This window comes from Calypte anna, chromosome 1, assembly GCF_003957555.1.
Source record: "Calypte anna isolate BGI_N300 chromosome 1, bCalAnn1_v1.p, whole genome shotgun sequence".
In the NCBI taxonomy this organism is placed as follows: domain Eukaryota; kingdom Metazoa; phylum Chordata; class Aves; order Apodiformes; family Trochilidae; genus Calypte; species Calypte anna.
Genome location: NC_044244.1, coordinates 45,910,394 through 45,933,342, shown reverse-complemented (window position 1 = coordinate 45,933,342; position 22,949 = coordinate 45,910,394). Strand labels below are relative to the sequence as shown.

Genomic DNA, 22,949 nt, shown 5'->3' with positions numbered 1-22,949 from the left:
CCCTTTCCCTTTCCCTTTCTCTTTTTCCTATTCTTTTCCCTTTTCCTGTTTTTTTTTTTCTTTTTCCTTTTCCTTTTCCTTTTCTTTTTCCCTTTGCCTTTCCTTTTTTTTTCATTTTCTTTACCTCTTTCTTTTCCCCTTTTTTTTTTTTTTTTTTTTTTGGTAGAGTTTAACGTTTTTTTTTTTAAATGTATGCCAAGATCAATCTTATTCAAGCTATTTCAGGTATAATTAAAGCTATTTAATTAAAGCTATTTCAGGTATTTTTATCATTTTGCAGAGCCTCACTAATTATATTTTAGTGGTACATCTGTGCAGAGATTACTTTGCTATCTTGTTTTATTTCACAGTTTATAGTAAATAATTTTTGTGCTGCTCTTCCTCGTTTAATTTCTCTCTTTATACAGGTTTTATGATGTGTTCAAATACATAAATAATTGTAGTGGGCCAAATCAATCCCAAATACAGCTTCACAGATGTGACAGGAATTGTGATAGCAGCTTTTAATACATGTAAATAGATTTTATTTAGTATTTGTGTGGATTCACTTTTAGAGATTTTAATAGGAGATCTAGATCCTTCTGTGCAAATTCCATATTACACAAGAGAATCCCTAAGGAGCCAGTGGCTTTTATAATCATTGTTGTGTCATGTGGGTACTTGAGAGGAAGAATTCAAAATAGTGCAATGCTAAAGCTTTGTAGGATATTTTTCATGGAGTTAACCCCATTCACATGGGATATCACAGACAAAAAACCCCACAGCACTTGAGACAGCACTGGGCTGGTGCAGACCTGCCAGGAGGTTGTCTAATGGGGGTGCATGCTCAGACTCCACAGTGAAGGCACTTTTGTTCTGATGCATCCAAATATGCCAGATTTGCTGCAGATGTGCCAGTCAGCCATGCCTATGCCTGCTCCAGAACATTCTCTGCCTTACCACTGAAGCATTTCAGTCACATGTTAGAAAAAAGTGAGTCCTGCTTGAAGAAAACTCTATCAAAAATTCTTCAAAGACTAACAATGAAGAAGAATAGCCTCATAGATTGTGTGACTGGAAAGTACCACTAATCTAAACTAACCTCCTGTAAAACACAAGCTGTACTTTTTTGCTGAGAAAATACTTGCATTTAGACCAGCAATGCAGCTAGAGAAACTGAGCAGAGGGATGTTAAAACTGTTAAAACAGATGTTTAAGCCTCTGGATCCACAGTGAAGAAGAGTTCTGTTAAATAGGTGTATATAAGATAATGACAGTATTTCTATCTGAAGATTTTCCTCAACAATTCATGGTTTTGTTTGAATACTGCAATTCTGTAAGTAGATAACTGGCACCAGACTCATTTGCTAGTTAGGATTTGAATGGCATCACCATGACTGCTGAGGAAAAAACCTTTAAATCCAATTTTCAAACATGCAACAGCCAGAATGCTAATAAAATGTAATTTTCCAAACATGTATATTGCATTCATTTAAGTCAGCCTCCTGGGGTTGCAGACAGTGCAACACTGGGCACTTTAAGCATAGGCAGTACAGGCAATATTGCCTTAGTTAAGTGAAGCAGGGCTAGAAGGAAATATTTATATAGGGGTGAAAACTGGAGAGATTATATGGAGAGAGCAGGAGATTTTGCCTCTGAAGTCATGGAGGATGTGGCAGCTGGAGGGGATGGGGCCGGGCAGGCTTCTTCTACAAACACCATAGAAAAGTACCTGGCAAAGTGCACTGTGTGATTTTAGGAGGAAAATACTCCCTGAGGGAGTTTTGTATAGGAATGTGAAGAGATGTAGGGATGTCAGCTAAGAAGAAACCCAGTTCGCTTGTGGCAGAACAATACCCAGAAAACCAGCAGCAGGCAGGAGTAGGAGTACAGAGGGAGTGCTAGGAAGAAAGCCTTGAAAGTCTGCACTAAAAACATCATCTCCTAGATCTGCATAGATGTGGTAGGGTTGGCTTTATGAAAAATGAAAGACACCTAGGTTTTGAGCTTGGACTGCTCAAGACCAGTTCCATTCATCTGTATTAAACAGCGCAGAGCATGTGAGGTATCAAGACCGTACCAGATCTTACACAGAGCAGACTATGAGAAGCTTAGTCCTGCACAGCCAGAAAGAGCCTGGCTCCCTCCTGCTGCACTGCTGGGCTTGCTTCTCTGTTCAGAAAGATACAAGAGGCAAAAGAAAAAGCCATATCTAAAGTTCAGAAAAGATTGGCTAGTATGTTTCTGTTCCTGCTTCCCACAGAACCAGGAGGGAATGGTGGTTCAGTGCTGGCTCAGTAGGAAGTCTGTTTAGTCTGCTGACTTCACTGCCATGACTTCAGGCATGCCCTGTTTTTCCAGATAAGCAGCTAAACTTTCAATCTTCACTGCTAAACATTTTTGCCCATTACTTCTGGTGGACAGGATAACTCCTCAGGCATAGCGGGGAGCAAAAAACAAAGCTAACTAATCCTGAACCTCATGCCAGTAAATGCAAAACGTTACTAGAATTCAGGAAAGCGTGTGTGGGTGATGAATCCTGAACCAATTTTACAGGGGGGAAATCTGCTGGAAGAAAAATAAACTCCTACAGTACTTTCCAAAACTAGTTCCAGCTTTCCTTTTATAAGAGCTCTGAAGCTGTCATGTACCACTCTTGGTGATTAATGATTCTGGGATAGCTGATATGTGGGTGACGAATTAGTAATCAGCTTTAGGCTTACACAGACATCCAGCCTCTTTCCATTTCATGTCCTACACCATCCGAGTACAAATTGCTTCCAAAAATGTCTGTGAGATGTGATGGCTTAAGTGGTTTGGGAGGAAAGGTGTGAGACAAGTTTTCCCTAAACCACAGGAATGAAATCAATTTCCACACTTGCAGGTGCAGGGCTGTAGGGAGCTTCCCAGATGCAGTACAGGAAGATGCTCCACTGCCTTTGCTGGGTTTTGTCTCCACCTTGAGAGTAGATAAGGGCTGTGGGGGTTTTTTCAGCCTTGGTTCCCATGATTCCACTCATGGGCCCTCCAACTTTTACACTTTACAAGTATCATTATATAGATGTAAATGGAAAATGTATGACCTGCCAGCAACAGTGCCTGGCAATTAAATAGAGAGCCACAGTATCCTTTCAGAATATTATTAATGTGTCCTGCTTTCTTTATTGCTGCCCATGGATCAGCCAACATGGATTGGGGAGGAATTGCGTAGGTAGGCCAAGCCTCGTCAGTTATCCAGGGACAGAAAACAAGGGAGGAAAAAAAAATCTCTTTGAGCTAAAAAATGTTATTCAGAAAGAATCAGTGATAGAATTAAATCAGCAGCTTGGTTGATGGAGGGAGATAACACATTCTGATGGAGTTCTCCCTAGACTGGCACAGAAAAACAGAATAAAAAGTCATGGAAAGAAAGCTCTTGTATTAGCTCTAGCTTATAAAGAGTTTGGATTTAATTTTATATTCATAGAAAATGCTTTTACTTTAAAAATGAATGTAAATTAGCTCAGATAGACCATGTTCTCTTTTGCACTGAAAATTAGGTATCATCTATAAACAAAGGGTACTACTGCTCAGCAATGGTTTAAATTGAGAGGGGATGAGGTCTGCTCTTGTGGCATAGGGATTACTGTTGCATTCTGACATATTAGTTATGAAAGGTGTTTGACAAATATGTTTTACAGAAAGTTACGTTATTATTTCTTGTTAAACCCATTAATCTGTCACAGTTGCAGTACTAAAAGAAGTAATTCCCTACATAGCTGATGTGTGTTGAATAAGAAAGAATCAAACAAGCACAACAACAAACATTGAGCTCTGTTTGATAATATGAGTGAGCTGAGAGATGAAGGAGAACATAAATTAAATTTGCCACTGGTTGCAAATGAAGAAAACATTAAAAATAATAGTGGAGACAGACCAAGATCAAGACAATAAAAGTAATTTCCAGAACTATACAACCAGTTTGGACAAATGAAAAGTATTTCCTCAGGGAGATATAGATCTATATCCCACAGTAATGTGAAGATAAAACAAGCAAATAGTGGGGCATGAGGTTGCTATGAAAGTTGCCAATGAGAAAGGCCAGATCCCTGTTTCATGGTCCAGAAAGAAAGTAATTCATCTTTATAAGGCTTTGATAGTAAACTATTTCTCTCAGAACATTTTTTTTTTTTACTAGAATACAAGTTCAAAGAACAGTTCTCAGTAGGGTTACTCAGGAATGATTGATTCTTCTCAAGTTATTTTTTGTGATTAAAGTTAACTCAGTTAAGAACAGACTAACAATGACACAAGTCAAATGTGCAAATATTTAAGGGAGATGACAGCAAGGTTCAAGAGAAGTTATTTAGGACATTGAGCAAGAGTATAAGTAGAACTAACTGGAAGTAAAGAGCAAAAATTGCATGCATCATATAATGAAAGGCTTTCTTACAAAAGGAGGTGACAAGTAAAAAGTGGAGGGAGCTCTGTAATGTTTGAGAAATAAAAATAGTCAGAATCTGCAGATGCAGACTTTTTAGACTCATTAAAAATTGAGATGAAAAATAGTGCAGGGTGGAGACATTGATAGCTGTGTCAATATTTCTTTATGCTTTTTTCTATTCACTGGGTATCTGTGCCTAGCCAAGGAAAGGAAAAAAACCATGTATGTGACAGATAAGACAGCAGCATTTGCTTGTGTTTCTCTTCTCAAAGGCTTGTGTTTTCTCTCATGCCCTCTAACAGGCAACAATGGTGTTAATTCTGAGAGATTTCAAAAGGAAAGTAAAATGGGGTTTTGTTCTAAATATTTGATCTTCCCTGTGCTTTATTCAAGAGAGAAGAAATTCTGGGCTCTCTGTTTCTAAGAGTTCAGACTAGATTGGTCTTATCTTGGCCAGTGTCATAGCCTCTGTGACTATTCATCTGAAAATTGAATGTTCCAAGCACAACAATTTTAAAGGGCTGGAAGCAATGGCACTGAGCTTCTTTACAGGCTTGGTGGTAATTCTGGAATAAAAGCTTTGGAGACTTGTTCGTGAACTCTGCTCTCTGCGTTCTGCATCCTGCACCAGTGTTGCTTATCCATAGAACAGTATAATTTTAAGGGATGGCTGAATCTTGATTTCTTTCATCTATGAAAAAAAAAAAGTGCAGTTTAAATGGCTTAAAGATAGTAATACAGCATGTGGTTCAGGAATCAAGAACATTCCTTGTCACATATTTTTATTTTGGAAAAAATCTTCCATGAGATTCTTGTTCAAATCTTTTATGAGGAGTTGTATAATTAATACGTTCATACTTCTACTTTTACATTCACCTTCTTTTTTATTATTTTTGCAGCCTTGGTAATATTTTTATGCCCACATGTTGGTATGTAGAGCACCCAGTAATGTATTCATGTAGACCTTTATCAGTATGAAGTATTGGAGGAGTGTCAGAGGTTGACTTAAATGTTGGGTGAGCTGGTAGAGACACAAGCCACTCTAAGACATTTTGTTCTTTATTGTTAATTCAGAAACAGTAGTAATTGTACATAAATCTGTGTCATTTCTTGCTGAAGTTAAGTTCTACCCCTCCTTGTCTGCTACTGCTAATGTTCAGTAAAAGGCAAGAGCTTTTTACCTGTCATTTACTGTGATAAATGTACCACCTGCTACATGGTACTACCACCTACAGTCTGGTTGCACAGACTCTTCTCCATTTCATTTTGGATTGTGTCTGTCCTAATATACAGTTCTTAATGGACCCTCAAGCCAATAATTTATTCCTTTCAAACAGGTTGTCAGAGCTATATCTCAGTTCCTTTATTCACTTTTATTCGGAAGTATTCGAATCTGTATAAAGGCTTGGAAGAGAAGCCCTCATGACCTTATGGCCATCACAGTCCAGCTTTTATTTTATTTGCTCCACTTACGCAGAGCTATATGGGCTTTCCTCTCAAACTACCAAATCAGATCAGAAGGACTGCACATGGTTCTTAGGAAACCCTAAGTCTTTTGGGATTTAACCTCCTTCCAAGAACTGTTTTTCTCCTGACAAGAAAAAACAAACAAACAAACCAAAACCAAACCAAAACCTCAGGTTTTGTAAACTATTTAACAGATAATGCTTGCATGTTTCAAAAATCACACTGCCTGTGTGCCATGCCTTGGCCTACTTGGAGTGGGATTTGGTTTGGAGCTAAGATTTATAGATAAAGGATGTGATGTAGTTTAGTTACCTGATCATGGCTGTTTCAAATACTTGCAAGTGTCTTGCTTGCTCTCTATCAACCCCTCTATTTTCCCATAAAAACTATGTCATATTTCCAGCTCCATGCACACCTTTTCTCATCTGAGGTGACACGAAGCAGCACTATTTTGAAATCCAGATCCTAAGTCTAGATGCCTAAGCACTCATTTTGGCTTAAATCCCAATGCATTTTCCTAAATATATGGGAGATGATGTAACATGTCCCATCTGGCTTCCAGGTGACAGAACTGAATAGGAGGGCCTCAGGTAAGGCCTGTGTCATGTCAGATATTTTATGCTGATACTTCTACTTATGCTGAACTTCTTATGTGTCTCTGGGGGAGAGTGTGGATCAGCTGGAAGGCAGGAGGGCTCTGCAGAGGGGCCTGGACAGGTTGGAGAGTTGGGATGATTCCAATGGGATGGGGTTCAACACAGCCAAGTGCCGGGTACTGCACTTTGGCCACCACAGAGTGGCTGAGAGCAGCCAGACAGAAAGGGACCTGAGAATCTGGATTGACAGGAAGCTTAACATGAGCCAGCAGTGTGCCCAGGTGGCCAAGAAGGCCAATGGCATCCTGGCCTGTATCAGAACAGCGTGGCCAGCAGGTCCAGGGAAGTGATTCTGCCCCTGTACTCAGCACTGGTGAGGCCACACCTTGAGTACTGTGTCCAGTTCTGGGCCCCTCAGTTCAGGACGGATATTGAGATCCTGAAGCAGGTCCAAAGGAGGGCAACTAAGCTGGTGAAGGGACTCAAGCATCCTATGAGGAGAGGCTGAGGGAACTGGGACTGTTCAGCCTGAAGAAGAGGAGGCTCAGGGGAGACCTCATCACTCTCTACAACTCCCTGAAAGGAGGATGTAGCCAGGGGGGTGTTGGTCTCTTTTCCCAGACGACTTTCAACAAGACAAGAGGGCATGGTCTCAAGTTGTGCCGGGGGAGGTTTAGGTTGGATATTAAAAAGAATTTATTTACGGAGAGGGTGATCAGACATTGGAATGGGCTGCCCAGGGAAGTAGTGGATTCTCCGTCCCTGGAGATATTTAAAAAGAGACTGGATGTGGCACTCAGTGCCATGTTCTTGTAACCATGGCAGTAGTGGATCAAGGGTTGGACTTGATGATCTCTGAGGTCCCTTCCAACCCAGCTGATTCTATGATTCTATGATTCTATGAAATGGTGCCAGACAAGAACTGTGAGCAATTTAACCAAGACAAACCCAGGCATTGTCCACAGTACGATGAGCTGAATCTCTTCCTGTCCTCCCACCCTGACAGCATTACAGTGATCTGCTTAGACTTTACTGGGAACTTACCTGCCTGCCTTACATGTGCACCAGGAAAGGTCAGCACCTCAACATTTAATAAAATTTATCTTGCAGCAAAGCATTTACAGGTTTTCAAATTTTATTTGATAAAAGCAGTTATTTGGGGGAAAAATACTTAATTTCTGCAGTCATTTTTGGTCAGTTGCTTTTCTGTTTTGTCTTGCCAACAGCAGACGGTGCAGGACAGCACATAGAAATATAGTGGCTTATGTTCTTTTGTAGTTATTCTTTAATTGCTGGAAATGTGATTTTAATTTCAATTTTCTTTGAAGGAATTTGAAACCACGTTGTAATAGGAAAACTAAAAGCAGGGTAGAATAGAGGTGTTCAGTACTATGGAATATGCAGAGCTCAAAGGTTCTTCAAGGAAGAACAAGGAAGGTTCTTCAGTTCCATGTTAGGATGATAAAGTAAAAACACAACTGCCTGTTCATACAGCAATCCTGTTTGTCCTGAAGGTTTCTGGTTTTCTCATTAATCTATTTTTGAAGGAACCTCTTGCTTTGTAATAAAACTGCCTTAGTACTGTTTATTCTCTCAGTTCTTTAAATGTAGCATCAGCCCAGAGGCTGTTATCTTTTTTTTAGGCAGAGACCGTATTTATTGATTAAGCTGCAACTTAGGAAGCCTGGGTTTAGCCTCTCTCAGCTAAGTTACACAGAGACCCAGAGAAACTGAAAGACAGTGGAGCAGGAGTGATGGTTTTCCACATTTCTTACTGGTTTTAATTTAGTCAAGAGACAGCTAGTGACTTATAAAGGTTACTGAGGTACAAGGCTGGTTTATTCTGTGGATTTTTTTCTAAGCCTCCTTTATTGGGTAATAATCAAATCTGCCTTATGTCTACACTTAATGCATAAATGTTTCACTTCTTAGCTGAAGGTATTTTCTAACCATTTACTATAGTGATATTTTAAAGATATAAAAGTATGTCAATATTAAATATTAAGGAATAACTTGTAGTCCTTTCTTTGCTATGCAGAAGATAAATTCTTATGTCAGTGCATGCAAAACAAAAACAGAAGATGAATCTAAAGAATAGGAACACAGATCTAGAGTTAATAGAAAAAAAATTTTTTTTTTCTTTTTTTGTTTTTTTTTTTGTTTTTAATTTGGGAGCAGTAGTTGAAGTGGGAGCCTTTCTAAAGCTTGTATATCTTTTCATGTTTTTCACTGAAGAAGAGGAAGAAAGAAATAGTTTTGCAAATGTCCAGGAAGTTGGGGGAAGCTATTTACAAAGGAGTAAAAGTGGCATTAGTTAATACAAGTTACCTTTGATCATTTTTTGTTGTTGTTGTCAAGATGGTTGAATAGGAAAAACAGGAATGAGAACATCAGCTGGAACTATCACATGTTCAGGAGCCATCAGTCTGTATCATTCTAGGATAAAAGGCTGAAAAATATCTTCATGTCTAACACTAAGAGAAACCAATTACATGATTTAAATTTCAGGCAATAGTCACCTAAAAAACCTAAAATTTTATTTCTCACTTCAGAAGAAGTGAGTTTTTAAAAGTTTTACAATAAATTATCCCTACAGTGCATTTAAAAAAAATCATTAAAAATTCTATAAAATTCACAAGAGTAAAGCCTAATGTTCATATTGCCTGCTAAAGTGCATAGTTTAATATATGGCAAATTTTGAAGTAGTTAGGCCTTTTGTAATATTAACAAAGAATCCATCCGTAAGGGAGTTGTGGATAGTTGGTAATGATCAAGGGAGAAAAGTCATCAGAATAATGGAATTCTTGTAGAAAAATTAATTGAATTTCATCCATTACTTCCCAGCTACAGATAGTGTCCTTAAAATTAAATTACACAGGACATAACCTATCTGTGTGGGTTTCTGTAAGTAAATATCAATACATTTTGGGGGGCTGGAAAATAAAATTGTAGTGAAAAATGGAACACAGCCATAACAGATGTGTCTGTATTACTGTTTCAGTATTGAATTACAGATGTGGAGAAAAGTAAATCCAGAATATTATTTTCTCCCCCTCACGCTCCCTCCTTCTTAAAGATTTTCATCACCTTCTGCTTGACTTTACAAAAAATAACACCTTAAAAATACACTGATTTTTAAAACATAGATACAAACATTTCTGAGTTCCTTAAAAACATCAGTCATTACCAAAGGCAAGCAGGCAGTTCATTGAGAAATTGTTGTTGTGCCTTGTTTGTATTTGAAGAAAGCACAGGGAAATGACATCTAAATGCAACTCAGAATTTTTTTTATTGGCAGATCAAAATCTCTGTGTTGTTTTGCCTTTTTTGGTTTTTTGTTTTTGGGGGTTTTTTAGCCATAGGCATTACAAAGATTGTTGTGGCATTTCTGTTGAGAACTTGGATTTGTACCTTTACAACCTTACAGAATTTTATAGGTTGAATTTATTCAGAAACATACACAAAGATTTAAGACTGTAATTTAAATTGGGAGTAACTTCTTCTAAATGAAGAAAACTTCCTGTATTTTTTTATTCATTAAACAACTACAGAATTTAATATAAGATTAAATATAAAACTTTGTTTGTCTCTCTTTGTTTGCTCAGAAGTACATTCAATCTATAAAAGTTTTGCAGACTGAAGTGCAAAATGGCATTCTCTGTGTCTCCCTTGATTTTCCTTCTGGCCTCATCTTTGGACAGAAATCAGTGATTTTTGAGCCAGTAAGAACAATAAAAAAGATTGGGTTGTTGGATTTTAGAACTATGAATATGCCTGCTAGAAATCTTGATCTGTGTTTATAATGAACCCACCAGACAAGTATTCCTTGGTGCAAATGAGACTGGAATTAAAGTCAGATATTCTTCATTTTTTCCTCAGGTTAGGAACATGCCAATGAAGTCTGAGTAAGAAGTGAAAGGATATTACAGGGCTTTTGGTCACTAAATGTGACACTGTATTATGGCTGAAGTCATAATCTGTGGAAAGATAAAAAAAAATATTTCCGATGTTTTTGTTCAAACAAATTCTCAACTGAGTCTGGGAAAGGATTAGTTTGCCTGAAAGCTGGGGTATTTATCTTGGTGTGTCAGTTGTCTTAATAGAACATTTTACCTCAAATATCACCTCCTTTAAGTTAAAATGATATTTCTGCCATGTTAATCCCACTCTTGTTTAACGCTGTGGTTGTCAAATTGCCAAGAACCCTTTTTGATCCTAGCAGGGAGTATCCAGCAAAGTACAGCTCCTTCCATGCCAGTTGCAAGCCTTGCCTCAAGAAAACCTTCAGTGAAGATGGCTCATCACAAGAAAAGATTCAACTATCATGCCAATCAAAAGAGAAGCCAGTAGAAACTCATCGTACACACTACACATCCACTGCTCCAGTAAAGCCATGAATGATTTATCCCTGCTCTAAATCTGTGGTGTTGAATGATTAGCACACAGGGGGACAGAACCTCTTTAATTGCACGTTAGATGTAGTGTGTCATGTGAGGAGTCAGGAAAGGGCAGTGGAGAAGTGGAAGATGTGATCTCGCTTGAAGAGTGCTCCACTGAAGCTTTTGGAGCCCTTGATTGATAGCAGTGAAAACTCAGATGGGGAATTGGGACTATTGTGGAGTTTGGAGTGGCCTGTTTACCTTTCCTCAGCAAGGGAGGATGAAGTGGGAAAATGTTATCTGTAAAGCAGGGAAGAAAAAAAAAAAAAAAATCCCCCACATAAACAAAACCCAACAACCAGAACTAAGATGTCTGGATGGAATTCAGGTGGCTGCAGTTTAAACTACTTCTAACAGTCTGGCTGCTGATTGCTACTATTCATGAAAAGTGGCTTTGGTTTAGTTCTGAAATACCCCGGAACAACTGCTCTGCCTTGAGTTTTCTTCTCTGAATTGCTAAAGTATTCTTTATTTTCTCTTTTAGCCCTCTACATCCTCTCACCGCTTTCAACATCCATTAAGCTACATTCAAAAAGATAGCGAGGAAATAGTTTTCTGTCCACGTGTCATTTGGCAACAGGAAAGTTACCTTTCTAAGATTTTGGGAGTCAGTTTAGCTGACTGAAGGCTAGGTAATGTGCAAGCATTGCTAGCACTATGCAAGCATCAGCTCAAAAGCAAAGTGTCGATTTTAATTTTTTTTTTTTCTTTTTCCTATTCATTGCATGAGCTTCTGGATACCCTGGTCCTGTTAAACAATCAGAGGGCAATCAGCTTGGATTCTTTCCCTGGCAGATGAATGCCAGAATGAGCCTGTTTCACATGCAAATGATGCTGCAGTGACTTGTGTCTTTGTCTTCCTGAGGTGTGCAGTGGGGCAAAACACAAACCACTGCAACCTGTCCTATCTGGGCACCTACAAGATGAGCAGAACTTGATGGATGTAGCTGCCCTCTCTGTTACCTTTGTAGCCTCTTACCTCCCATCTGGGCTCCTCAGCACAGTGCTCTTTGCAGCTGCTGATGACCTCAGCTTTCAAGATTAGCTTTGACATGGTGCCTGGTTAGGCAATATATTGCTGGGGTGATTTATAAAGCCTGACATTTTACAGGGCTTTTCCTATACTGTGTTTTCATGCTTGAGGTAGGGAAGATGGTTTTGCTGGGCCTCAGCAGTTGAGCTGTGAAGGTCTTCAAGAATGACCTCTTCTTTCCTTTCTTTCTTTTTTTTTAAACCATATTCCATTCCTTTTTTTTTTTTTTTTTTTTTTTTTTGCTTGTTTGAAACAACTGAAATCTGTTGACCTTCAAGTTACTTTGATGCTTGTCTATTCATTGAGAAGGGAAGAGCTTGATTACAAGTAGGATCCTGGTTGCTTGGACTGGTATTTAAAGCTACATTTCTTTCTTCTTCTTGATTTCTTAGAGACTTAATTTACTGCTACCTGTAATCCTTGATTGCAGTTTTAGTAGACTAGATCAATAGAAATGGGCTTTCAAATGGACAGTGTAAATTACAAATCCTACATTAATGGTATGGTAGCCTGTCCTCAGCAAATACCTGTTGTTTTCCCTCTATTTAAATAGGCATTCTTGTTTAGCCAGTTGAATTCCATCTGTCTAAATCCCATGTATATTTAAATCTGATGTACTTTGGGGAGCTTAGCAATAGTGACATTAATTATTTACATAGTGCTGATAGTATGTAAAGATTTTACTAGTGCATCCTTTGATGATGTACACTGTTACCCACAACCACAGTCAGTATTGTACTTAACCACATCATTTGACTTGAAGGATCATTTCAGATAACAAAAAACAGTCATTTGTGCAAGAACTCATTGCTCACAGATAGAAGCACTGTTTTTCTTCCCAATAGAGAAGCTACTTAATGCTAGGACACCAGCAGTGTCTCCTGTCACAAGGATATGTTGTGTTGGTAATGCTTGTAGAAAGCCCTGTGTTTCTAGACACATACTGTGAATAATCAAAATCTGAGAAATTACTTTATTCTGAGCCAGGTAAAATTACAATGAAAAATATAAATGTGAATGCCTGTGTAATGCCCTGTGTTCATCTATTCCAGACATTTTAAGATCTCTTTGCCTGACTTTACATTCTCATTCTGTCACTGGATTGCCTAGGAGCTGTTGGGTAAACTTATTACCTAAAATGTTGATAATAGGATTGAAATAACTGATGTTTTGATTAACATTCATACTTTTATTACCCATTCTGTGCTTTTTGATTGCATACAATGTTACCAACACAAATGTCCCTGCTTAATTACAAGCTAAGCACTAAGTGACATATGCTGGCAAGATACCCCTGACATAATTTTTAATGATTATGGTTTTTGTGTGTTGTTTTAAACCCTCTCCTACTACCGATGTGTTTTCTGGGTAACTGTAATGCTGCTTTAGGAATAAACATTCAGCTGTTCACAAGTAACCAAAAAACTCTCCACCCAGCAGCATTAGCTTTTAACTGAGCCTAGTTAATAAATTGGCTCTGAACTTGAATAGCTATCATAAAATAGAATATCAGGAATATCATTCAGTAATCTGAACTGGAAAATCAAAGAGGGTTTGCAGCTGTTTGATGGGAGTGATCAGAAAGACTGTTATTTTAAGAATCCTTTTCTGGCAGTTTGTACAAGAAATGCTCCTAGTTCTCCTATAGTAATATGCTTTATGAAACACCCTTTGAAACAACCAGTTATCCCCAGAATCAGCACTTCCACTTAGGGATTAAAATCAATAAGAGCTTACTGGCTAGAATCCAGTTTATATGTATTCCTCTGGAAAGTGGAAGGGCTCCACTTTGTATCAGAATAAACCAAGTTGAAGTAGATTGAAGTTTAAGAGTTTTTTCCATCCGAACATTAAATATTAAAGATAGGCAATTTTACCTTGTTCTTGTATTATTACATTTCTGTTTTCCTGATTCGATGTTAAGCTGAATTTGAAGAATTCCTGTTGTTTACTTCACTAGCCCTCTAATTTAGCCATGAGAATACTGAGAGGGTATGACGGTTTTGTGTCTGCTTAAAGAGCAGCTTTCATTTGGTACTTATTTGTTTTCATTGCTAGAACATGAGCACTCATATTTATGACTGCTTTGTTTTTCAGCGCCTCCCAGATGGCTCTGCCCCAAGTGCACATGCTGAATTTTATCTTCTGCCTGATCCTTCTGAGGTCAGTCGAAGGAAAACAAGAACAGCTCCAAAAAGCTCTGACCCTACTTACAATGAAATCGTGAGTAACATTCACTTTCTGCCACTATTTCTTAGTTGTTTGATTTTCTTTGTCCACTCCTGAAATAAAATCGCAGTGCAGCATTTGGAGCTGTTGCAGTGAGTACAAGCAAAAAGAAGGAACATATCATAAGTTGACTGCAAATGGAGAGTCTTCTGCTTTGTATCTTTCTCAGAAGTTAAAGTCTCTTTATGTCTCATTTCAGTAAAGCAGTGGAATTATTCACACTGCTCTGTCTGACACCATAACCACAGGTCCATGTGAGCTGAAACCAAACATCGTTGCACCAAAACCTAGGCTGTTTTCAATGCAAATTTGTACATAAAAATTACTGATTTAAGGATGCTGTTATTCAAATTCAGGGTTGAAAACAGACAGCAAAACTGATTACACAATAATAAATAACCCAGTTCTTTTTATGTCACAGTGTTCACAGCTATATATCATTATTTCAGACACCACTGAAGTGCTCATACCTCTGAGGTAAAAAGAAACATTTGTATGAGAATGGAATGGGAATGGGAAGTGGCATAACCTTTTTTTTTTTTTTTTTTTTTTTAGGACAGATGAGCTGTAGGTAGAATTGGAGATTAGAATTATTACATAGAAGAAATGTCCTAAATTACTCAAAGGAATTTACAGTTGCACTTCTGAGTTGTGTTTTAAGTAGAGGCCATGGAAAATAGTTCCTATTTCATAGAAATATAAAACCCAGTTTCATAGATATGATGTGATGAATCTGAAGTTGGTCAGCTTAAGCTAAGGATCCTTATCTCCCAGTTTCCCTGTCCTGTAGTTTCAATATTTTTCTTCTTCTTTTTCCACATCAATTTCATTTAAAAAGTTACCTACTTAAACTGATTACTTCCAGCACTTTTGTAAGTTCTTCAAGTAGTATTGCTGCAAACAACTGAGGCAGATTTCCCTCCCTATGGTACTGTAGTGGAATAACAGAATTTGTTTTTTTGTAATGTTCTTTCCTTTTCTTTGCAATCAAAGAGATGGTGTAATGAGTCTAATAGACTTGTACAAAGAAATTCCTTTATGTTTATAGGGTATTTAAGGCAATATATATAATATTATTATATAATTGCATTCACTGTAAAATATCCAAAATGGACTGCAGGCAACAACCAGCCAGCAACACTGGAAGACTATTTTTCTGATCATCATTAGATCAAGTTGAATGCAAGAAAATCCCAAATCCTGTCTGCAATCAGACAGTAGTCACTGGGAGGAGATTTAATTGTGGTTAAGGAGCATCCTACTGCTGTTGGGAGCAATTCCATGAAAACTTTCATATCCTTTACTCAAAACTTACAGCCTTTTTCACAGATGCTCAGTCTTTTTCACTAGGAACTGCTAATCACAGTAGGGACATATGGTTCCATTGAACTTGGATATTTCAAATTCAGTGCTTGTGCTGTTAGCAGCTCTGTTCTTCCATATGTGATAGCATTCTGTATGCATTTTCTATCCAAGGCTGGTAGACTGAGGCAGGAGCTACCCCAGGGAAGAAAAACTACTAAAAATATATGTCAGCTGTCCTTTAAATTAGTTACTGACCAAAATGTTGTGTGCAAAAATGTTCTAGGGTTTTTTGGATTTTTTTGTTTTTTGGTTTTTTTATGAGTTCATAGGCTTTTATTAAAGCTATATGGCTGGAAGGAAGCAGTATATTAATTTCTCTTTGTGTTAGAGACTGAGAAAATTCTGAAATGTGCTTCTCAGGGGTATTTTTGTTTTTAGTGTTGTACTTTTATAGCTTATGACTGCCTACAGCAAATTATCAGCCACACAAAAGTGCATTTTATATTTGATTTTTACTCATGTATGTGAGAGTAAAGATGTGAAAGTCCAGGAAGGCTGACAGCAGAATGGACTATGCCAAATGTTTTGGAGGTGCTTTTAACAAGCAGCCCTTTTTTTTTTTTTCTCTTGTTCTTTTATTTGGATCTTGGAGTTGGTTGCATTCACTCTGGTATAACGTTGTCTATAAAAAATGATGGTTGAGAAGAGAAAGAACATAGAGAAATGGAATGCGGTGTAAAGAGAAAATGACATGCCTGGTTATAGACTACTGTTAGGAATAAATAAGAATGACTTGGGAGGTTCTGGATTACTTTAATGAAAACTAAGAAAGTAAAAATAATTAAAAAAAAAAATTAAAAAGCTGAATTATTTAAGTTTAAAGTCTTGATAAGAAAAGTAATGACCAGAGTCATCTGCAATGGTGTCTAGCTCATGTCTGGCATTTTCCCTGAGACATGCTTCAAGGTTTCAAGTTGTCCTCAGTTTCTCAAGTGCCTGCATGTTAGCACCAATGAGTAAGCCTCCAAGACAAAGCCAAGTGTGCAAAGCCATAGTGAAGCCAGAAAGACAGGGAACTTTCTCCATCCTGCCCTTGAGGTGCATCCAGAGTGAGCAAATATCCCTGGGACTTCTCATTCTGTTAGTGTTAGTTATTGCAGTTGCCCTCAAAGCAGAGAGGACACTGGCCTGCAATGGCCCCCACAAGCCTCATGGAGGGAGAAAAGGGGAGCTGCACCAGGAGCTGCAGATGATTCCTCCAACACCATGCATCAAAGCTAATTTGGACAAATAAGAAAAAAATCTAGGAACTGTGCCATGGCTGCCTAAGGAGAAGCAACTGTCCTGTGTTTGCGATGAAGACATCACTGGACTCCTGTAGGTCAACAGTGCTTCTCTTTTTGTAGCCAGGAATACATGAAGTCCAGCCCTTACTCTCTGCTCTGGGTTGATGGGGTGCTAGTTTGGTAGCAGGGAAGGGGTGTCCCCTGCCCACAGGTACAGCTCTTATTATCTCTAAGCTAGCTATCTGTAAGCAGCTCTAATTAGCTCTCCCCACTCCAAAATGCCTGGGCCACCTTAGGCCATCAGTGAATTAAAAAAATGTGTAAGTCTGCAATTAACATATTCAAGAAGGGGAGAGAGGTGGTGAATAAGAGCAGGGGCAGAGAAGGGGAGGTGAGAGTGAGCAACATCTGGAGAGAGAGAGCAGCACCAGAGGAGAGCAATGCTGGAGCTGGGAGACCAAGGTCAGTGAAGAAGAAGAGGGAGAAGGTACGTGAAGAGATTTTTCTCTAAATACCATGGTGAGACAGCAGCCTGTCCCCTGCACCCATGGAGTGGAGTGGAGCAGCCCTTGAAGGACCATGGTGGAGCCGGTGCTGTGGTCCTGCCACCCATGAGGAATCCTGTTTGAGCAGTTGTGGACCTGCAGCCTGGGGAGGATCATGGAGCGGATGTTGTGGAGCTGCAGCCATGGAGGGGACTGTTCCCAAAGTATTCCATGGCTCTGTGGGATGCCTGTGCTGGAGCAGTTTGTTCCTGAGGGATTGTGCCTGGCAGGAGGGACTCACATTGGAGGGGTTTGTGGAGGACTTGCTCCCATGGGAGGGACCCCACGTTGGAGTAGGGAAAGATTGAGGAATCTGTCTTCCTGAAGAGGAAGGAGAAGCAGAGTGTGACCTGTAATGTACAGGCTGTAACCCCCGCTCCTGAACGTAGAGAGATCAAGAACAAACTACTTTGGGCTCTGGAACAAGAGAGGGGTCACTCTGACTTTGAAATAGTTTATTGGGATCACGTGAAAACCACCCACCCTGTGCTGTAAGCTCTGTCATCGCTCAAAGCTTAAACCTTCCTTCTTTTTGTGCAAAGAATGAAAGTTGTTCATTACTCCATGCAAGTTGTGTTCCACCATACTGAAGATTTCTAAGCACTTACAGCCTAGATGTGCACTTTTTGGTGATTTAAAGCACCAGCTGAGGATACTTTTAATATATTGGCAAGGAAATGACATTTTTCTATTATAGTATTAATATCATTTTAGCAATCAAATCCTAGATTTATTCTAAATTATGTAATTCTGAAGTTTTGATTCCCATAAAACTTGGTGAAATATGCACAGCAAACACCAAAAGTGAAAAGCACCAGGCACCACTTTCATGGGAGCTGTTCCAAACTATGGCTTACAAATGGAATAGGACATGGTAAGACCTTCCTATAAAAGCCAGCTAAAAAGAGTGAGTGGGACACATTTCCTTTCCCACTGTGACAGTGGCTTTTCATCTTCCCAGCACCAACCAGCCCCCTAGACTTGCAATCATAGTGTCCTGTCTGTTTTATGCTTTCTGTCAGTGTCCTGATGTCCATCCTGTTCAGCACTCCCTGTGACATCTCAGCAGCTTGCAGTGAGGACAAACCACTCTGTGGCCCCAGAGGAGCAGCTGAGGTCAGCTGCAGCTATCTGGCAGAACCAGTTCTTTTGTCCCTGCTGGGTCCACCCATGAAGTTCCAAACCACCTTTCTGTTGCCACTCAGACTGAGAAATATTTCTGGGGCTGAGCCTTTGTGGACTCTGTTCTCTGAAGGATGTCTCCCATGGCCATTACATTACTTTTTACTGGAGGTACAGAGAGGACTCAGCAGTCCAGCCCACAGAGGTCCAAGCTAGAGGGGAATTGGTCTGAGTTTTCCTCCACAGTGCCATGTGTATAGACTGCATTTGGATTCCATGTTAAATCCAAGCAGGTTACATGGCAAATGCCTTTTAAAAAGCTTCATTTTCCCCTTTTCCTGAAGTGACAGTATGTTTTTGCACTTGCTTTTTAAGCTTCACAGAGAGATTAAAATTTAAATACACTTTCCCTTGCAACTAAAATAGCAGAAAAGGTTTCCAGACACACACATTTTAGTGTAAATGTACATCTCAGAACAAAGCTTACCATTCAGACCTGAAACAAGCTGAGAGCATTTTTTCACATTTTAGCAACCCACATGCAGTTCACTCAGCAGTTTTTGATTAGTTCAGAACCTGAAACATAGGAATTTCTTCTGAATGCAAGCTCATTCTTGTTAGCCTATCACTCCAGACAGTTTGGGGATCTTTAATTCAGAAAAGGCACCATTAACATTTTATAGTTAACCTCAGTGTGTTTTCATAGTTCTAAGGTAATTTCAAGTTTATTTTTAAAGCTATAGGCCTTAGTAGTTTTCTGAAAAGATGCTAAGCAAGCTGGCTCTTTTAATTTCAGAAGTAATAATAGCACTTCTGGAGTAACAGAAGCATCCAAAGTTCCATTTGCTAAATTGGGTCCAATCTCAGAGATGCTACAGATCTACAACTTCTACTGAGTGGGAAAAGCTTTCTGTCATTTTTAATATTAGATTATTTCATTTAAAAATTCAAGCATCTTTATAGTGGGTGCATTTGAATACAGTTAGCATATGGAATCATGCATAATGTTATTTGTATTGAAATAATAAAGTTTATACAGTTTTCAAAGTAAAATTATTATCCCTTTTATGATGTGAGTTTGTGGGATCTAGAACAGTTATGAAATTTTATGGAAATCTTGGTTAGAAGAAAATTTGGTTCTGCATTGACCCCTTTTTTAATTCTGGTATGGAGCACAGGATTTACTCATGGTTACAGTATTGAGAAAAAATTCTGATAAAAAAATAGATATGTGATAAGACATTAATGGAAGATAAAGTTTTAAGGCACAGCTAAGGAACATCTAACAAATTCAGTACACAGAGGTTAAAACAAAATTACATCAAAATGGTTTTCCTGTTTATTTTCTTGTTTTTGCAGAAGAGCAATACCATATATCAAGACAACTGCTGTGGAAAGATATATAAAAATTACAATAATATACACTTTTATGGAATTACCTATCTTATGTTTTCATGTCCCTGTCTATGATTACCCTCCATGTGAATTTCTTCTCCAGAATTTCAACTCTATTGTCATTCCCTAGTGAAATTAATGGAGGATATGGTATTTCTTCACATTGTAGTTCAAAACTTTCAATTTTCATTGAGGAAAACTATGTAGCTCTATTTTTCTCTCAAGCGTTGCACAATGTCAGTTTCAAATTTATTTACAAAAGCTTGGTAATCAGATTTAGTAAGCCTAAGGTGGCAGAATATCTTTTATATAAAAAAAATATTTGGCTCATGGTAAGAAGCTTAAAATTCTGGAGGGAAGTTTAAAGCAATTATTACAAAGTTGTAATCATCATCTCAAATGCTCTGTTGAAGTAAGTGTTTTGCCCATGAAAAAAGTTCACAATTTCATGTTATTTTTCTGTTTCACTATGCATTATTTCAGGTCGTGTATGACAGAGTTGCTGAGCTCAAAGGCCACATACTGAAGCTTGTTGTAAAAAGCAGAGGAACATTTGTGGGAGCTGTTAACATTCAACTGAGCAGTGTCCAGTTAAATGAAGAAACGTGGTATCCACTGGGAAACAGTGTAATTTAAATGTTGTCTTGGATAATTCAATAATTTATCCACTAATGTTCCTTTATTCCATTTTCCATAATACACTTTGTCTCAGTTGCCCTTGAGAATATGCAGTAATCTACTGATCACATACCTTAACATTTCTGATCATAGGGCTGTTGTCTTAAAATCGCTACCATCTTCCTGCAACAGATTCCTGTCAATGTGACTTTAAGAAATCACACACTAAGAACTTGTAGCAGCATGAAGGAAATTCCTATTACAGCAATGAAGATTTTTTTGTTTGTTTGTATTAAATAATACTGTAAAAATACTAAATTCTGTACACATCAATGTGTGAGGCCTAATGCTTTGTCCATGAATTTCACTGACTGTGTTGAAACAATGCTGATAATGGTGTAATTATCATCATCTGCTATGACCCTGCTGCATGGGATGCTTTCTCCAGAGAACCATGTTCTCTAGGTGCCAATACATTTCAGATGTCTTGAAGATTTTGTGTTAAATTTCACACAGTCAACACTTCTAACAAACAAAACAAAACATGAAGTGAAAAGCTTTGTGTTTTACACATTTTATGCTGTACATGTTGGTGTGCTTTTAAATTTTTATGTAATGTAACATTAAATCCAAGATATTAATTTCTCAATGGTGTCATTGTCAATTAATGTCCATGTCTCTGTTTCTTTTATTCTGACATCCAAGGAACAGGTCATTTGTCAGAAGGAGGAGGAAGAAGCTAATATTTGCAGATAAATAAAACATCTCAAATGTGAGCTTTCAGTGTGGTATTTGTTTAAGATCATGCCATCAGCAATCTTTGTTCACCAGTTTTTCTGCAGTGGATTCTTATACTGCATACAGGAATCAAGTCAATACATGCACTGACCTCAGGGCTATAAAACGTATATATACATATTAAACAATGAATGTGAGTGGTTCCTTTGAGTTCTCTGAGGCTAATTACAGGCTCTGTTCTTCAAAGCATTTTTATCTAAATTGAGGAAGCACTTAAGCACATATTTAAACATTTAGGATGTGAGCAGCCATAATGAACTGTCCACGATTGCCAGACTCTCACACACACATAGCTGACCGTGTATATAAATACCTTTCCAGGACCATGGTCATGTTTTAAGGCACAGGAAACATGTTGATTTGCAATGTGATCTGTTTTAGGTAATTTTTTAAATTAAAAAAAAAAAAATTTTAAAAATTAAAAAGTTAAAAAGATATTTTAAAATAAAATTTAATTGAACATAAAAATTAAAGTTTTGAGTTACCCTGTACTGATTAGGTCTGGCATTCATGCTGCCTGGTGGAACAGTGGTCAACAGAGGATTAGTAAGCCAGAAGCTGAAAATAATTGCCTTCTTCTCCCAGAGGATACTTACAAATCAGTCTTCAGAAAGTAATGTTGTGTAAAGCTCCTGAAGTGGGACTAGGAGGGTTGTTTAGGAAATAAAATAAGCTGGAGTTTTTCTCAACATCAAACCAATTGACTATGTCAGTTGGTCAGTTTTTATCTGAGAACAAATACACCAGATTGCCTGGGGAAATTAAACTCTTCCTCAGTAAGGTGAGGTGGGGGGAACTCTGCTTGAATATTAATCTCATTAGTATTCTTCAAAACTGGAAGCAAGCATAAAGTACTTACCATGTGAAAGGAATATTGGCCAACATACAGATATGATCATTACAAAGATCAGTAAAGCTAGCAGTTTAAATTATAGGCTTTCCTGGGTAAAGAATCTTGTCACTCGACCACAGAAACATATTCAGGCCAGCTTTCAATGTTATTACCTGACCTTACAGTTCAATATTGATGTTAGATTCATCGTGGTCTACTGTCTTGGTTTCCTTATTACAGCTATAATGCCATTTTCTAATAGTGTTATATTTCCTGTGACATTTTCTAATCATTGTTTACCTCATGCCCTGGTTTTCCATTTTAGAGCAACATTAAATAAAATAGCATTTAAATGGCATTGAATAAAAAGAACAGAAAATATAATATTATCAGAATTGTCTGCAAATACAAGCAATTCTGTTAGGTACCATTTCATGCTTTAATGCTGGGCCAGCAATTAAACGAATGGCAGATGCTCTCTATTAACCCTTCTCCCTTTCGCTGTAAGAAAAATAAAAGAGAGAATAAGGGAGACTTACAAGTTGGAAACTAAACTTGGCAGTTTTAATGAAACAGTAGTGATGAAAAGGAAAAGAATGAAATATGGACAAATACATACAAAAGCAGTATCCTGTCTTGTGCCCCAAATAACATTTGTATCACCACCAAGGCTGCAGGGCAGACCCTGAAAAAGTCCCAGACTGGGCTCCTGGAGTCAGCACCAGATGGGAGCTGGATGTAGGAACACATTAGATTCAGGAGCACATGGGTTGGGATCATAAGCAGACAAACAAAAGGAGTCCTCCCAGGATGATAGCCATGGATGAAGAAGAGCTTGATCCTTGTGATCACTCAAATCCATATCAATTATCACGTGTATTG

The 22,949-nt window shown here is 38.2% G+C and overlaps 1 protein-coding gene across 5 annotated transcripts in view; it reads left to right on the top strand.

The window, feature by feature from the left end:
* The window catches only part of PIK3C2G (phosphatidylinositol-4-phosphate 3-kinase catalytic subunit type 2 gamma), a 203,336-nt gene extending 182,217 nt beyond the window's left edge, over nucleotides 1-21,119 (top strand). For all 5 annotated transcript variants that reach the window (XM_030469369.1, XM_030469368.1, XM_030469367.1 and 2 more), the window contains 2 exons: nucleotides 14,035-14,160; nucleotides 20,303-21,119. In XM_030469369.1, coding sequence (XP_030325229.1) covers nucleotides 14,035-14,160; nucleotides 20,303-20,455 — 279 coding nt within the window. In that variant the 3' untranslated portion in view covers nucleotides 20,456-21,119. The remainder of the gene's footprint in view (nucleotides 1-14,034; nucleotides 14,161-20,302) is intronic.
* The last annotated feature ends 1,830 nt before the right edge of the window (nucleotides 21,120-22,949 follow it).